Source organism: Olea europaea, unplaced genomic scaffold, assembly GCF_002742605.1.
Source record: "Olea europaea var. sylvestris unplaced genomic scaffold, O_europaea_v1 scaffold1747, whole genome shotgun sequence".
In the NCBI taxonomy this organism is placed as follows: Eukaryota; Viridiplantae; Streptophyta; class Magnoliopsida; order Lamiales; family Oleaceae; genus Olea; species Olea europaea.
The window spans coordinates 129,696-148,292 of record NW_019235185.1 but is presented as its reverse complement, the minus strand read 5'-3'; the positions used below and the strand labels follow the sequence as shown (position 1 = coordinate 148,292).

Sequence of the window (18,597 nt, the reverse complement as noted above, 5' to 3'; positions counted from 1 at the left end):
TTTGCTGAATCAAGATTTCAATTCAAGTCAAATTTAATAATTAATTTTAACCACTCATTTTATGCGACCCACAATTTTTCAACCATACTTTTCATCAACTCTAATCAAAATCTTCTAAAAAAATTTAATCCCCATGAAAAGGGGCTTAATGTCAAAACGCAAAAATCATGTTCCAGGATAATTGACTCAGGTGCCAATGATCACATAACTGGGAATGCAAATATATTCCACACTTACAGGCCTTGCTTTGAAAACTATAAGGTTTGAATAGCTGGTTGATGTAGGTTCTATTGTTTCCTCTAGGAACCTAATCTTAAAATCTGTTCTTTTTGTTACATATCTAACTTGCAATTTTTTTGTCCACCATAAACTTGCAAAGGACCTAAATTGTGTTGTTAAATGTTTCCCCACATAAATGTGAATTTCAGGACTTAGTCTTGGGGAAGATGATTGGCGATGCTTAGGAGTTTGCAAGGCTCTATCTTCTAAGATTTGATGAATCCTTCGGAAAACGTACTCAAGATACCAGTTTTGTGGTAGTAATCCAGTACAATACAATTTTTAATTTAGCTGTTAGTAATAATAGTGCAATCATGTTGTGGCACTATAGACTAGGTCATCCTAGCTTCTTGTTCTTGGAAAAGTTTTTTCCTTTACTATTCAGCAATAAAAGTCAGAAATTTTTTCAGTTTGAACATCCAAGTTAGCCATAAAGAGCATCTCAACCATTTCCAATCATTCTTCATAGTGATATTTGGGACCATCTATAGTCAATAATCAGAAACTGGAATAATCTTCAAAAACTTCAACTTCATGGTTTAACGATTCGAGCCTTTGTGTCCAAGCTATTTTGTCATATGTACTATCCGTTTTGGAAAGGCATATGCCCTTTTAATCCTTCATAGATTTCTATTTCATTCCCCCGGGATTCGAACTACAGATCTCTTTGCCCTACGAGAGACTTTAGTTGAATTTTGGTATTAATTGGACAAGCGTAACTCCCCAAATTTTTACTACTTGCAGTAAAGTTTGAATTTAGGACTTAATTACACAATTATTAAAGTCTATGGACCTTATTGGTTTTTGGCCAAAAGTTTGAGGACTTAAGTGCAATTATTCTGAGATGTTCTTAGTTGGGTCAAGTTGGGAATTTATATAGCAATATTGGTCATCAAATGTATCTCATAATTTAATAAAACATCATGGGAGACGGAGAAAATATAAGTTTTGATCAACTGAGTCTTTTAAATAAGATATGATGAAATCTACATCAACAAAAATGTTGAAATACTTACAGATGATAATTGTGCTGGTTCAGTTAGAGATAGAATGTCCCCCTCCACCTTTGGTTATTGGACTAATGCATTAGGGGGTCTTGTTGCATGGCCAGCAATAAGCAATTTGTAGTTGCAATTAGTGTTGAGGTTGAATTTAGGGCTATATGAAGGAATGTGGCTGAGAAGGTTACTTGAAGAATTTTCCTACTGCGAAGTCAATGAAGATGTTTTGTGGCAATCAAGCTGCAATAAGTATTGCAAAGAACCCATTTCATCATGACACAACTAAGCATCTGAAGATTGATCGTCACTTCATCAAAGAGAAGATTGAGGAAGGAGTAATTAAAATGACTTGTACTCTAATTGCCTTCATACTGCATATATTCTTACTAAAGCTCTTCTAATAACTAATTTTGAAGACTTAATCACCAAGGCTGGAATGATTAACATCTATGCCCTAGCTTCAAAGGGATTGTAATCTCTGATTGTATACTATAGTAGTGAATGTTTATTTTTGGTATATTAGGTATTGCAGTTAATTCATTTTATTATTATGGTAATTGATATTAAGAAAAAGAGGTTTCACTTTCTACAGTTAATAATATTTCCAAAAGTGGATGGAATTCTCTATATGATTAATGTGTGTTCTTGTTTTCTATCAAGTGGGCCAAGTGAATTTCTTTGTACAGTTCAAATACTTGCTTTTGTTTTTTAGATTTTTAAAACTTTATACTCTATTTGATAAGAATTTATAAGTGGTTTAATTTATAAATTGATAGAAATGAGTGGTGGATAAATGGATTTTATTAGTGGATCCATGGGAATGTGTGGTTGAAATGAAATTTGACCATTTAGAAATGATTTATAAACTGTTTATACGGAGGCGAAACAGGAGTAATGGTTCTATCACTAAACCAATAGTGACTAATTTGTGCTACTGTTAGCTTGATACTTTAACTTGCTCCCGTGTTACACCTGTATTCACTAAGTGTAGCTTTCTTTATCTTCTTCATGTGATATAATTGAAGCTTGGTGTACTTGCTAGTGATATGCAGTTGTCAAGTTTGTTAGTGTGAACTACCTAGTGAGACACTTAACAGGCAGTAGGTTGTTAAATAAGCTGATTTGTGAGTGCAATGAACGACATCTCGTCAACAATCCATATATCTTTCACATTGTCTCTCTTTTTTGTTGATCGCCACAACTATGCATCAGCTGACCAGTATCTAAATGATTTACTTTACAAATAGTCTCACATTGAAGTTGAGCCTTTTCTGGGTATTCTTCCTGTGTAGTTTGAGAGTCTGTATGATTGGTTCTGTTTCCTAACAACTTTATTATTAATTATGTTGCTTTTGCAGTGGAAAAACAATTGAGCTTGATGATGTAACTTTCCACCAGTGTGTCAATCTAACAAGATTCAACTCAGAAAAGACCGTTAGTTTTGTTCCTCCAGATGGCGAATTTGAATTAATGAAGTAAGATGATGTTTCTATTCTTACTTTTGTTATGTGATTAAGGTTAATGGAGAAGAAAGGTAGTGCATATTTTACACACACACACACACATATATATATCTATATATATGTATATATGTATATGTGTGTGTGTGTACACACACACACACACACACACATGTATAGTGTGTGTGTGTATATGTATCTTTTTCCTTACTGACATGTCCTTTGATAGACAAACTTGCTGTACAAACACCTTTTACATTACATAAATATTGTGCGGAAGTCCATTAAAGATATTTACTCAGCTTTCACTCCCATATCAGAAACTGTATATTGTAGATATGTCAAATTGGAGTAGTTGTAGCATCTATCATCATTGTTTGCTGTTACAAGGGTGGTAGAGTAGATTTTCATCTTTCAGCCTTGATGATCAGGAAGAATGAGAACGTATATTGTGCTTAATGGTCTTCCAGATAGATAGAAAAATGTAGTTCTTGTCATAACCAGTTCGTTGACGGTCATCAAAGCAATTTGGTACCTGTAGCTTTTATTGGATGTTTTGGTAATGGACATCCATGAATATGAACCAGGCTTCTGAAATCAATTTTTTCAGTGTTTTGCTATCATGCTAAATGTTGTGGGGCAGCTTCATTAAAGTTGAATGCATGGGGGGTTTAAATTGAACTGATGAACATGGTTGACATGGATTAATAAGGGGTTTCCAGAAATGATCTGATCTCTTAGGAAATTTTCATAGGAGCAATAAAGGAAATTAATTGGTTTGGGAAAATTTTCCGCAACTCCTGCACCCCACTTCCTGGCCATCCACCTTCAGCAGATTCCAATGCCCTTCTCCTTCAACCTCCTTTCTTCAGTTGCCCTTCCCCTACCCCGCCCCCTCCTTCAGTTGTCCTTCCCCTTCTGAGAGAACCACAATCTACCTCCAACTTTCTATGAGGCTTTCTGTTGTCTTCCCTAAACCAGAAATTATCTCCTTGATGCAAATCCTCAAAAAGTATTCTCTAATTTTTTTGAAATTGCAAACCTAGAAGAGATGCATACTCCTCCATGTGAAGATGATCTAACCAACAATTGTTTTGGCAAGATCTGGTGTATAACTGTAAATCCGAGTAGAGTTTCAATACTTGAACACAAATTTATAGGGAAAAGAGAGAATAATACCTTCATGCTTCAAGAGAAATGTATTCTCTTTTGATCTGAAGTCAAATGAAGACAAGGTTAGCCTGGAGGGCAGGGGCCGCTGGGGTTAGGAGGATGAGAGGTGGGAGTAAATAGAAGATGATTTATTTATTTAATTTTCTTTTCTTCTCTTTTTCTCCCCTTCTTTTCATATTTATTTCTTTGCTTATTTGAGGGTATAGTCTTTTTGCAAATCTAACAATTAGGTTGGGCAGAAACCGTGAAAAAGGATGAACCTGATACTAAAATGGAAGGTTGAGGAGTTAAATGTGAAGAAAAAGGGGTTGGGACCAGAAGTACAAAAGTGAGCAAAGGTTGGGAACCCAAATGCAAATTACCCTTCTGCAAATGATGGTCCAAATATAAACGATGGATTTGGTAATTCAGAAACCCAAACAACTTTGGGTGGTTTCTTCGGATTACAATCATGATAATAATTAGAATAACTAAACAAGCAGGAAGAAGCCTGCATTATGATGAGAAGCACAACTAATGCAAATGTGACCCCCAAAATGGTCTGCTGGAGCCTAGAGATATCATCAGAGGGGTGGGTTATGGGATGTGATGGATGACGATGATTTTGTCCATTATTACACGATAATTATGGAAATAAAGATAACCTTTAGAATGTTGGGGAGATTGGGAGAGTTGAGATTTGAACTTAGGACGCAGAGGAATATACCACCATGTGCATTAATATGGTTATTTTATAATTTTTGTATCCCAGAAATCTGTGTCAACACTTAATTTCAGCGGGCTGTATTTTTAAACGCTCTCATAGTTTTGGTTAAAAAATTCTTGATTGTTTTGTTTCCTATCTTTTGTATTTCAGTGGAATGTATTTTTGTTAACGCTCTAATATTTTACTTTGGAGAATCTTTATCACAATGCCTTTTAGCATATATTTCATAATCTGCATTTGCATAATATGAAATAAACTGATTTTGTGTTATTATTAACTTATTACTTAAAAGATGTTACTTCAATTTCACATTACATGATAGATTGAAAATTTATCTTCGCTTATATTTTTGAATTGCATAATGACACTGCCATATTTACCTCTCCATGTCCCTCCGTGTTTGAATTGCCAACCATTTTGTACAAGCGCTCCTCTTACAATGATAAATGCTTTGCCATAGGTATCGTATTACAGAGGGAGTAAATCTTCCATTTCGGGTACTGCCAACTATCAAGGAATTGGGAAGGACACGCATGGAAGTTAATGTTAAGGTTAGTCATCTTTAATATGTTTATCATTGTCTGTGATGTCCCATTAGTTGAACATACTCATACTTCATCAGGTGAAGAGTGTCTTCGGGGCAAAAATGTTTGCTCTTGGAGTGGTGGTTAAGGTTCCAGTACCAAAACAAACAGCAAAAACAAGTTTTCAGGTGACATCTGGCAGAGCAAAGTATAATCCAGCTATTGACTGTTTGGTTTGGAAGTAAGTATTTGAATACGTTTATGTGCGGTTGCTCCATCTGAGCATGGTTAATTCATATTTCAGTTTTATAATTTCATTACCATCCTTAGTAATTTTATGTGTGATAGTTTTTTGTCTGATTAAGCAAATGCTGGAAGTCTTTGTGATCAAAGATTTCACTTAGCCCGATTATTTTTCTCTTCTATGACCAAGTGGCTTTAGGTGCCTCGTGTGATATGTGTTGCTCTTAGCACATTTGTGTCTCAAAATGTCGACTTCAAGACAATATGCTAGGGAACAATATTTATAACAATTATTTTATTTAATGACCAAGAATGGTGTAACACCCCCAAATTTTCATAAATCTTGAGGTGTCACCAAAACTCACTTCTGTTTGTTTTGAATATGGAACAATAAATTTCTTTAAAAATAAAATACTGACTATTCATAAACTTAAGTTAAACATGAAAATTTAAAAAAAAAATAAAATGAACAACTAATTAATTCAAAAACATGTTTTCGAATAAATTTAAACTAACTAATATTTAAAGACATAACATTTAAGGTATAATTTTTCCTTTTATTTGATCCTCTTGTTAGCCTGGGTTACCATCCTATCACAACCCGATCTAACCTGTAAAATTATAGGAAAAGTGAGTATTTAGAAATACCTAGTAAGATAAATGTAGTTTTCATAAACAATTATATAACAATAAATTAAATACTGTATACCACATTTCTTATGGAATATATCGATGACCAAGCGACACACCCATAGTAGTACTCTAAATTCTTGAAAGATTTCATATTTCGTTAGAAAAAGTCCAATAGTGTTCACATGTCGTTAGGTTGAACTCGAAAGTCCACTAGTTATATATAAATTACAGAATATAAAAGCATACGGAAATAACCCACTTGTACAAAAGTATCTTACCTTGATAGATTAAGTGATTTTTTTTTTTTTTTTGAAAAAGATATGAATGCAAGTTCCTTTTACAGTTTCCTGATGTGGAAGTTTTTTTCTGCCGTATTTATGTATATGTGTGTGTGTTAAATATATAGTCTATTGTAGTCAAACCGACCTCTCTCTCTATTCTATGGTGTAATTTTTATTGACGTTATAGTGTATTTATAGTGCAAGCTCCCTATTGGAAGTGGGACACTGTTATTCTTGTTAAACAGTAACACTAAGAAATTTTTATCCTAATAATTGCATAATGACACTGCCATATTTACCTCTCCATGTCCCTCCGTGTTTGAATTGCCAACCATTTTGTACAAGCGCTCCTCTTACAATGATAAATGCTTTGCCATAGGTATCGTATTACAGAGGGAGTAAATCTTCCATTTCGGGTACTGCCAACTATCAAGGAATTGGGAAGGACACGCATGGAAGTTAATGTTAAGGTTAGTCATCTTTAATATGTTTATCATTGTCTGTGATGTCCCATTAGTTGAACATACTCATACTTCATCAGGTGAAGAGTGTCTTCGGGGCAAAAATGTTTGCTCTTGGAGTGGTGGTTAAGGTTCCAGTACCAAAACAAACAGCAAAAACAAGTTTTCAGGTGACATCTGGCAGAGCAAAGTATAATCCAGCTATTGACTGTTTGGTTTGGAAGTAAGTATTTGAATACGTTTATGTGCGGTTGCTCCATCTGAGCATGGTTAATTCATATTTCAGTTTTATAATTTCATTACCATCCTTAGTAATTTTATGTGTGATAGTTTTTTGTCTGATTAAGCAAATGCTGGAAGTCTTTGTGATCAAAGATTTCACTTAGCCCGATTATTTTTCTCTTCTATGACCAAGTGGCTTTAGGTGCCTCGTGTGATATGTGTTGCTCTTAGCACATTTGTGTCTCAAAATGTCGACTTCAAGACAATATGCTAGGGAACAATATTTATAACAATTATTTTATTTAATGACCAAGAATGGTGTAACACCCCCAAATTTTCATAAATCTTGAGGTGTCACCAAAACTCACTTCTGTTTGTTTTGAATATGGAACAATAAATTTCTTTAAAAATAAAATACTGACTATTCATAAACTTAAGTTAAACATGAAAATTTAAAAAAAAAATAAAATGAACAACTAATTAATTCAAAAACATGTTTTCGAATAAATTTAAACTAACTAATATTTAAAGACATAACATTTAAGGTATAATTTTTCCTTTTATTTGATCCTCTTGTTAGCCTGGGTTACCATCCTATCACAACCCGATCTAACCTGTAAAATTATAGTAAAAGTGAGTATTTAGAAATACCTAGTAAGATAAATGTAGTTTTCATAAACAATTATATAACAATAAATTAAATACTGTATACCACATTTCTTATGGAATATATCGATGACCAAGCGACACACCCATAGTAGTACTCTAAATTCTTGAAAGATTTCATATTTCGTTAGAAAAAGTCCAATAGTGTTCACATGTCGTTAGGTCGAACTCGAAAGTCCACTAGTTATATATAAATTACAGAATATAAAAGCATACGGAAATAACCCACTTGTACAAAAGTATCTTACCTTGATAGATTAAGTGATTTTTTTTTTTTTTATATGTGCAAAAAGGATGGGGAGACGATTGATCATTTGTTCATTCATTGTGATGGTGTACATTGGATTTGGAACAGTATAATTAGTTCACAATCTATGGATTGGGTGATGTCTCGTCGTATAGAGGACGTGATACGGGCATGATATATAGTCTATTGTAGTCAAACCGACCTCTCTCTCTATTCTATGGTGTAATTTTTATTGACGTTATAGTGTATTTATAGTGCAAGCTCCCTATTGGAAGTGGGACACTGTTATTCTTGTTAAACAGTAACACTAAGAAATTTTTATCCTAATCAACTAAAAATTTATCTTATTATCTTTCTAGGACACACACGTGGTTGGTGGGCTAGGATTTCACTTTCTACATGTCTATCTTACAACAATCTAATTAATTCCCTAGTACCTACCTAATGATGTTGGGATTGTATCTATTTTTAAGAATTTTTATGGTATGCATCCAAAGCACGCGTGGCAGTCTCCAATTTAATAAAATACTATTAGATAACAATTTTCTTTAAATATCAATATCTTAGGCTTAACATATCCAAATTAATTTTTTCTCTTCGAGTCCTAAAAATCTTCTTTTGGTGGGTTTTCACATATGAAGTAATGCATGACTAGGGGCTGAAAATCCGTAACCTAAACAATGAAATTTAGTGACTCGAGTTCTTGCTCAGGGTCTTTCGATTCTGGTTCTATTTCCTCTTCCGAGTCCTCCTCGGGCCCTCATCAGGCTCTTCCTTTGGTTTTGGTTTTGGTTCTGGCTCTAGCTCTGGCTTGATTTCTGGCACTAGCTCTTGTTGTTTGTAGTTTCACAAGATTATGATGTCTTCACAGTATTTCTTAAAATCAGTCATATCCCAATCTTCTTGCAAATATAGCTCATAATCCATATCCCTCACGAAGTAAGCTATATCTTTCCACTGAGGCCTCATTGTGCTTATAAGATGGTATATCGAGAGGACTGTCCCCTCATTATATCCAAACGATCTTGCTTGCTCCCATTTAAAAATGAAATTTTCGACATGTTCAACAAAGGTTCGCTCCCATCTTACTTCATAATTTATGTAGTTATCAATGGTCATTTGAGCACGATGAAGGTATGTTGGACTATTCCTAGTCATTGAGTCGTTGCCAAGCCCTAATTCTATGACAAATATAACTTCAATTATGCTTAATCTTTGGATGACTATTATTTTAACTCCATGCCTGATATTTATGAAAAAATTGGACTAATAAATCATGCGAGGTAAACGTACTTGTACATTTCATAACATGAACAAGATGGCTCATAATCCTATTAAAAATATAACATTACATTTCATACTTGGGATCAATTGGAGAGTGGTTAAGTAGTGAGTGGAGCGTGCCAAGAATTCTTCATATCATTACATGTTTAATATTTTAAAAAAAATAAAAATTACATTGTCCTCTTGTTTATGAAAAATAATTTACATTTATTTATTTATTTATTTTAAATTTCCTAAAATATGATTCTTCTCAAAATAGAAGTTTCAAAATTAGTATTTTCTTAAATCTAAGTTGGTTTGAAATATTATTTTTCGTCTTGTTGATTTGAATATCATGTAATTGGATTTGGAACAGTATAATCAGTTCACAATCTATGGATTGGGTGATGTCTCGTCGTATAGAGGACGTGATACGGGCATGGCGTAGAAAATTTCGGGATAAGGATAGCAAACTAGCATGGCACCTTATCCCGGGCTGCATTGTTTGGTGCGTGTGGAGAGAAAGGAACAACCATTGCTTCGAAGACCAAACAAAGACAAGAGAGCAGATAAGAGAAACATTTTACTTTACCTTGTATTCTTGGTTTAATGCTGTGGCTAGAAATCCTGTAGATGGGTTGCCTAATTTCATGTTTTTCCTTAATAGTTTAAAGTGATTGTACACCTCCCGTGTATTCTCTTTTAAGTAATAAAATTATTTGATTACCTATAAAAAAAAAAAAAAACTTCTAATTAATTAAAACCTATAAAATTAGTCAAATATTGATATATAAAATCTTGTTCCATCAATATCTAATTATCAAGCCCAAATAAAATAGGAATTTAAACTTATTTCATTTTAGTCTTGATTTTTTTTTCAAAATATAAAAATATAGCCTATAAAACAATATATATTATTATTTTTAAAGTTTCCGGGACATTACAATTTTTCCTCCTAAAAAGAATTTCATCCTTGAAATTACCTTCATTTGGATCCTCTGTTGTCCCATCCTTAGTTAAAGCAAAAAACTCTAGCATTTTCTTTCTTTTCTTGCTCATTATCTTTCTTCAAGGGGGTTCCTTTGCAATTTTTAGCGATATGACGTGTCTTACCGCATCGATAGCACACAATACTCCCCAATAAACATTTACCCTTACGAGTCTTGTTGCACTTTAGACGACGAAACAATTTGTGAAAATCTTGATCCAAAGTTAATCTTCTTATTCTGTCCATCTCCTTTCTCTTCATTGGACTAATACCATTTTCACTTTCCTTCTAGCTCGGCACTTTGTTGAAAAGTTTGGTCAATCTCTAACCTCTTTGAGATTGCTTGAGCAGTTTGCAGAACCCGACTATAGGTAGTGAATTGATGGAATACCATTATTCCACCAATCTCTAGATGCAATCCCAGTTTGAATCTCCTTGCTTTTTTTACCTCCGTATCGATCAGTTGTGGTGTGTACTTAGAGAGTTGTTCGAACTCTCTCATATTCCTCAAGCTTCATCTTTCCCTGTTTGCCTCTTTTCGATCCCTCAGGGCTTGTGGGAAGTATTTTCCCATCACTTCATCCTTAAATTGTGTCCAGGTCCAGGCACGTTGTTGTGTTTCTGTTCTAGTACGCGATGTTGACTCTCACCAGTGGCCTACAACATCCACCAACATGAACTCTGCGCATAATACTTTCTATGTACTAGTGCAAGAAAGATGTTTGAAGATTCGCTCCATTCTTCTTATCCATTATTCAACTGCTAGTGGGTCAACCTTGCCATCGAAGGTTGGGGGTTTTTGGCAGCGGAACTGTTCCACAATTGAGCTGGTGTTTAGCATTTCCATTATTAGGACCAGCATGTGCTGGTCAACCCAAGTTTTATATAGCCCTTAGCAAATCCCTAATGACCGCAATTTGGTTTTATTATTGTCTCGACATTTTCTTAACACTAATAAAATTCTAATTTAGAAATATTTGATAACGCAATAATAATAATAATAATCTTTATAATGGCAAAAAACTTAAAAATTCCCAAATTCTTACATATAGTATTTGTTTTCAAAAAGAAAATATCAAGTAAATGAATAAACTTTTCTTAAATTAATAACATCTATTTCTATTATCTTCGAGTCCTAAAAATCTTCTTTTGGTGGGTTTTCACATATGAAGTAATGCATGACTAGGGGCTGAAAATCCGTAACCTAAACAATGAAATTTAGTGACTCGAGTTCTTGCTCAGGGTCTTTCGATTCTGGTTCTATTTCCTCTTCCGAGTCCTCCTCGGGCCCTCATCAGGCTCTTCCTTTGGTTTTGGTTTTGGTTCTGGCTCTAGCTCTGGCTTGATTTCTGGCACTAGCTCTTGTTGTTTGTAGTTTCACAAGATTATGATGTCTTCACAGTATTTCTTAAAATCAGTCATATCCCAATCTTCTTGCAAATATAGCTCATAATCCATATCCCTCACGAAGTAAGCTATATCTTTCCACTGAGGCCTCATTGTGCTTATAAGATGGTATATCGAGAGGACTGTCCCCTCATTATATCCAAACGATCTTGCTTGCTCCCATTTAAAAATGAAATTTTCGACATGTTCAACAAAGGTTCGCTCCCATCTTACTTCATAATTTATGTAGTTATCAATGGTCATTTGAGCACGATGAAGGTATGTTGGACTATTCCTAGTCATTGAGTCGTTGCCAAGCCCTAATTCTATGACAAATATAACTTCAATTATGCTTAATCTTTGGATGACTATTATTTTAACTCCATGCCTGATATTTATGAAAAAATTGGACTAATAAATCATGCGAGGTAAACGTACTTGTACATTTCATAACATGAACAAGATGGCTCATAATCCTATTAAAAATATAACATTACATTTCATACTTGGGATCAATTGGAGAGTGGTTAAGTAGTGAGTGGAGCGTGCCAAGAATTCTTCATATCATTACATGTTTAATATTTTAAAAAAAATAAAAATTACATTGTCCTCTTGTTTATGAAAAATAATTTACATTTATTTATTTATTTTTTTTAAATTTCCTAAAATATGATTCTTCTCAAAATAGAAGTTTCAAAATTAGTATTTTCTTAAATCTAAGTTGGTTTGAAATATTATTTTTCGTCTTGTTGATTTGAATATCATGTAATCGAAAAGTTTCCAGATGAAGAGGGGATCACAAGTGGGCCACTTAAATTCCAAGCTCTTCTTAGACAGTTTTGGTCTTTTTGAGAAAGCCTTTCAATCTTGCGAGTAAGCAAATCAAGAAAATTCAAACAATAAGTGGAATGTGAAATCTCTTAAAATATAAATTTTCTAATTAGTAGATATTTAGAATATCACCCAGAGATTAAAACTAAACACATAAATATCTATGACGTGTGAAATCTGAAACGTGAGCATCGAACTATAACAATTTAAAGTTTGAACTATCCTAGCTATATCGCCCCGAGCCAAGTGGAGCATGCATGAAGTAGTCAGATCCTTCTTCTATTCTTTTCCCTGGCGCAGCTGGGCGAAAGCACTCTGCTGGGCCGACACTGACATCGAGAGACGAAAGCTAGGGGAGCGAATGGGGTTTTCAAAATCAATTTTAAACAAATATTAACCTTCTATATATATACACACACACACACAAACGAAAGTCCCCATTTTTTTAAAAAAAATCTTTTTTTCTCATTGTTAACGTGAACAGTATAATGCACCGTTCACAGTAAACATTGTGAACAGTGACAGGCATTGTTTACATTTTTTTTAGCGTCTGGTAATTTTTTTTTTCTTTTTTGAAAGAATGTCTACGGAAAGGTAGACCTGTGCTCTGATACCAAGTTGTAATACCTCACAATTTTCATAAATCTTGAGGTGTCGACAGAACTCCTATTTGTTTTGAATACGGAACAATAAATTTCTTTAAAAATAAAAATGCTAACTATCTATAAACTTAAACATGAAAATAAAAAAAGTATTAAACATGAAAATTAAAAAAGTAAACCTGAACAACTAATTAATTTAAAAACGTTTTTGAATAAATTTAAACTAACTAAAATTTAAAGATAGAGAATTTAAGGTATAATTTGTCCTTTTCTTTGATCCTGTTGGCAGCCCGCGTCACCATCCTACCAGAAATCCAATCGACTCGATCAAACCTGTAAAATTATAGTAAGAGTTAGTATTTAAAAATACCATGTAAGATACGTGCAGTTTCCACAAACAATTACATAACAATAAATTAAACATTGCACAGTGCATACCACATTTCTTATGGAGTATATTACCTCCGTATCGATCAGTTGTGGTGTGTACTTAGAGAGTTGTTCGAACTCTCTCATATTCCTCAAGCTTCATCTTTCCCTGTTTAAGCTGATGAAATTCATTGGAAGATTATTCGCTGTTTATGACCATTTTACATGAGGCCCAAATTCGGATTGGAGAGAGGGATTGCATCAGGTGGAGGACAGCACAGGATGACATTTTTTTGGTTCGCTCGTAATAATTTATTCCATCATGTCGTCTGATAAATTAGACTACTTTCATATCTGTTTTAATGGGAAAAATTACTTCGCATGGGAATTTCAATTTCAATTATTCGTCCAAGGTAATTAGTTGTGGGATCATATCGATGGAAGTGACCCAGCCCCAAAAGATGTGGACGCTTTGTCCAAGTGGGAAATTAAGGATGCTTGGGATATGACTTGGATCTTTAGTTCAGTTAAGCCTCACCATGTTTTCAATCTGAGGCCTCATAAGACTGTTGCTGATATGTGGAACCATCTTAGTAAGGTTTACAAACAGGATAACACGGCTCGGGTGTTTCAATTGGAATTTGAATTGGCTAAATTTGCACATGGAAGTCTATCCAGTGAGAAATGTTTTTCTGGTTTTCAACATCTTTGAGCTGAGTATTCAATTATTTATGCTAATGTTCCTGCTGCCACTCTAAACAAGCAAGAGATCAGTTCTTGATGAAGCTACGTCCCGACTTTGAGGTTGCATGTTCTAATCTGATGAATCGTCACCCTGTACCATCCCTGGATGTTTATTTGAATGAACTCCTTCATGAGGAGCAACTTATTATCACTCAGGCTGCTATGAAGCATGGGACTGCTGTTGCTTCTCTTGTTCCTGTGGCCTATGCAGCACAAGGAAGGCATAAGGATCGTGACGTGTGCTGTTCAGTGTTACAGCTGTAACACTTTTGGTCATATTGCTTGGGATTGTACCAAAAAATATTACAACTACTGCAAGAAACGGGTTCATCGCATATCTGTTTATCCCATTCGTCCTGAAAGGAAGTTTATCACTGCGTTTCATGTCTCCACTGGTGTCTATGGATCTGCTACATATCCTGCTGCCTTACAAGTTGTTCCTACTCCTGCTTTTGCTACCTTAGCTAACCTGACCACCCTTATCCCTAACATGGTACGAGAGATGATCAATTATGCCCTACCTATTTGACCACTACTCACCTGGGCATCTCTTATGCTGTTCATCAGGTCAGCCAACTTATGTGCTCGCCTTGACGTCTTCATATTGTTGCAGTTCGCCGCATTGTCCCCTTGCTATAGTTTGAGGGGGATATTAAGTGCTTATCTAAGAACTTAATCTATCTTTGGAAATTATCTTTCTATTAAAAGATAACTGATTCTTAGGGATACTACATTATATAGTTTCATTGTAAGAGTAAGATGACATATGTATATACAGATGACAAAAAGGGATGGAAGAGGAGAACGAATTTTTAGAAAATGCTCATGATTTTCCGCCTATTTTGACATGGTGAGACATCCAGCTCGAGTTCTTGAAAAACAATATGTGGTCTGATCATCTTTGAGTATATTCAGCCTCTTCGTTGACTTGGTGTATGAATGTCAAATCTTATAATTGCTTATAAACTAGCCTAATTCTATTTTTATCCTCAAATTTCACTAGGATCCACTACTATTGCAATCTACAATCTCACAAGACCTCAATAAGAAAATTGCCTTGCATTAAATAATGGTACTGCACTCCGATGCTCGGACTTTTCGAAATAGTAGGAGCACCCATGTCGGACGGACACGACACGATATGGATATGGGTATGGGTATGGGATATGCGTTGGATCCTCAAAGTTTCAACCTGACATTTCGCCCTTTTTGCTTATTCTTTCTTTCTTTTCCCTTTTTTTGCTTTCTATAAACTTAGCGCCACCTTCGAGAGGATGGAGAAGGGCGATAGCGCTAGGTTTTCCCTTTTTCTTTCTTTTTTCTTGCCCTTTTCTTCTTTTTTCCTTCTCTCTCTTTGTATCGGTGGTTTAGGATTTTGTTTGTATAAATGAAAATGAGTTCCATATAGTGTTCCACTAAATCCAAATTGCAATCAAGTCTCCTCATTTTATATTTTATATAACATTTAGCAATTAACTTTCCATAATTGAAAATTAAACCTCAAAATTCTATTTTATTCGCCTTAACTCTTTATTCAATACTCATGTCTTTTTTGTGAACAATTGATTTTTGTTTATTCAAAATGATATCTTGAGTTAGTTTAAAAATTGAAGCTTGAAAGATGATCCAAGTACTCGTGTCCGAAATTTAGACTCTTTTTAGCCATATCCCCATTTTTTACATTTAAAAAAATAAAAGATCCGACATTTAGATACATACCCTTACCCGAGTCCGAGTATCATGGGTACTGCAAACCTTATAATTTATAAGAATGTCATTCAATTCTCTTACATTTCCTGTTTGGCTTAATTTTTGGTATACTGTGTCTTTTGCAGGATAAGAAAATTTCCTGGACAAACCGAGCCGACATTGAGTGCTGAAGTGGAGTTGATTTCAACAATAACGGAAAAAAAGTCCTGGACTCGGCCACCTATTCAGATGGAATTTCAGGTGCCATAACTTTAATTTACTATTACACTAACATTTCAATTCAACACAGTCAAATTATTGTGAGTAAAAAATGACATAGATTCGTTTATTTTGGGGGAAGTCTTGCATTTTTTTTATGTATAAAATTTGGGATGAAGGTTGGATTATTGGTGGGTTATTTCAAGACTTGGGAGGGGTTGTGTCAGAATAAAAAGAAAGAAAATATCCTATATTTGCCTAGGAAACAAAGTTGTTACAACAGTGTAAGATGGCGTGCCAACACCAACATTATAGAACTATTGGATAATGGACTCTCATTAACCTTACTAACTGGTAATTTTGTACAACTTAATCTGTACATTTAGGTACTGTTTATAGGGTTTCTATTATATTGCACATTCTATTTGGTCCCTCTCTATCGTCCTTTCCTCTCTTCAGGAAAAAAGAACACTCCCACTGAGAGTGTGGGTGGAGTTGTAAAGTATTGTAGTGATACTTGTATATTACTAGAACAGCAAAGTCCCCTAACTGGTATAAAAATTCAAATCTTCAACGTATGGCTTTCATTACGCAACATAATCTTTTTCTTCTTGCCCCCTTTTGCCTTTCCATCTCACGAAGATCAAACTTTTGTGGTAGGTTCCCATGTTTACTGCATCTGGTTTACGTGTTCGTTTCCTCAAGGTATACTTCCTCATCTAAATGATACAGTGTTTTCTGTTATCTTTTGTATTAAGATCGAAAATTCACTCATCATCTAATTGGCAGGTATGGGAAAGGAGTGGATACAATACGGTCGAGTGGGTTCGTTATATAACAAAAGCAGGTTCATATGAGATTCGATGCTAGGAAAATCTTATAACCAGTAAGATGTCTATAATTTGGACGTGGAAGTAGAAGCTATTGTTGCCAGAACGAGTGACTAAATGACTTATTTGTGACTATGAGTGCGTTTCCTCCAACTTGATGCAGCCTCCCTTCCTGCATCTTGTATTAATCGAGGTAAATGTTATTCATGAAAACAAGAAAATAAAAAATGACTATTTGTGGTAGCTTTGATTTGAGATATTGGGCTGTAAAGGCCAGTCTAGATTTGACAGGGGAGTGTAGATTTTGATACTTAGGAACTCTCTTGTATCTTTACCACAATCTACTATTTTGTTTGGCTAGACAGACTTTTGAGTTAAAATTTACATGTTGCTTGGACTTGGATCCAATTTTTTTACGCGAGAAGTTTGGAATCTGGACGTGTACTCATGATACAGAAAGTTGCTTATTTGATGTGTTAGTAAAAGAGTGATGCTATTCGTACATTGGGGTGTCAACCCCCTCCCCCCCCCCGCGGGTGTCGGTACACTCAGCAAAAGCTTTATATGTTTGCCAACCCGGATGACATGTTTGGCTTGCCTGCTTATATCCATGTTGTAATAGGTGATCAGGCGTAAGCAGTCCAATTTAAGCGGTTTTTTTGGCATATTTTCTAATCAAACTGTTTTTAAGTGGATAGCGAAAATATGGAACATAAATCAACTAATTTAGAATAATTTGAGAAAAATTCAAATTCAGTCTTAAATAAAAGCTTTATCCGCACTATGTTTGCCAACCCGGATGACATGTTTGGCTTGCCTGCTTATATCCATGTTGTAATAGGTGATCAGGCGTAAGCAGTCCAATTTAAGCGGTTTTTTTGGCATATTTTCTAATCAAACTGTTTTTAAGTGGATAGCGAAAATATGGAACATAAATCAACTAATTTAGAATAATTTGAGAAAAATTCAAATTCAGTCTTAAATTGCAGTTTTTCGTTCGGTTCATTTTAGATTTATTAGTTTATTAATTAATAAATATCTTTGTATTTTATTGGCCATCTACAAAGCAGTTTATTAAGCTACTTATATTTAGATAAAAAAAATAATTGCATTTTGTTTAAGAGGTTGAGATGTATTATATTGGTTTTACTCATGTCCTATTCCTATCCAGTTTGATTTCATACTAACCCTTACTGAAAATGTAAACGCGTCCTTCCAACCTTTAATTTGTGATACTGCAGTCCTCAACTTTTATTTTGTAGAAGCTAGGGTCTTAGTTGATCGTTTCCATCCAAATATATGGAAGTACCCATAGGTAGACATAAGATGTAGATCATACCATGAGTAACTCGATAGGTTTGGATTCATATGGATATCGAGTCTCGTGGTACTTTATATAAGCAAACATTTGTTTCCAAATTTCTTGTAGATTGCTTTAAAATTTACCATATAAGCCAGATAGAATGTCTAAAATATCCACTAATGCTAACTTGATATGGATTCTGTCAAGCTGATGTGAAAATAAAGAGGGGGAAAAAATTGTCTAAAGTTCCATCTAGATTTAGAGATTCTGTTAAACATAACATTAAACAATTATTTAATTCTGTTTTTGTTTATAGATTTTCTCTCCATGCCTCTCCTTATATTGATTTGTAAGTTATAAAAGACACGTGCCATGTAGATGCAACTTTGTCACATGGATAGCAATCCATAAAACACATTTGAGATGCTCTAGGATAACCAATGCTTTATGTGGTAGTGAGATAGTTCTGTTATTCCG

At 34.4% G+C, this 18,597-nt stretch overlaps 1 protein-coding gene across 2 annotated transcripts; it reads left to right on the top strand.

Annotated features, from left to right (window-relative positions):
- Positions 1-2,617: 2,617 nt before the first annotated feature.
- LOC111377921 (AP-2 complex subunit mu-like) lies at positions 2,618-17,302 on the top strand. Of its 2 annotated transcripts, XM_023001075.1 has the most exons (6): positions 2,618-2,755; positions 5,080-5,170; positions 5,242-5,384; positions 15,915-16,029; positions 16,648-16,692; positions 16,777-17,302. In XM_023001075.1, exons 1-6 carry the CDS (start codon positions 2,751-2,753, stop codon positions 16,855-16,857), a joined length of 480 nt encoding a protein of 159 aa, XP_022856843.1. In that variant the 5' UTR covers positions 2,618-2,750; the 3' UTR covers positions 16,858-17,302. The 2 variants fall into 2 exon arrangements, with proteins under 2 accessions (XP_022856843.1, XP_022856842.1); XM_023001074.1 differs by lacking the exons at positions 2,618-2,755; positions 5,080-5,170; positions 5,242-5,384 and adding exons at positions 6,643-6,770; positions 6,842-6,984.
- Positions 17,303-18,597: the final 1,295 nt, after the last annotated feature.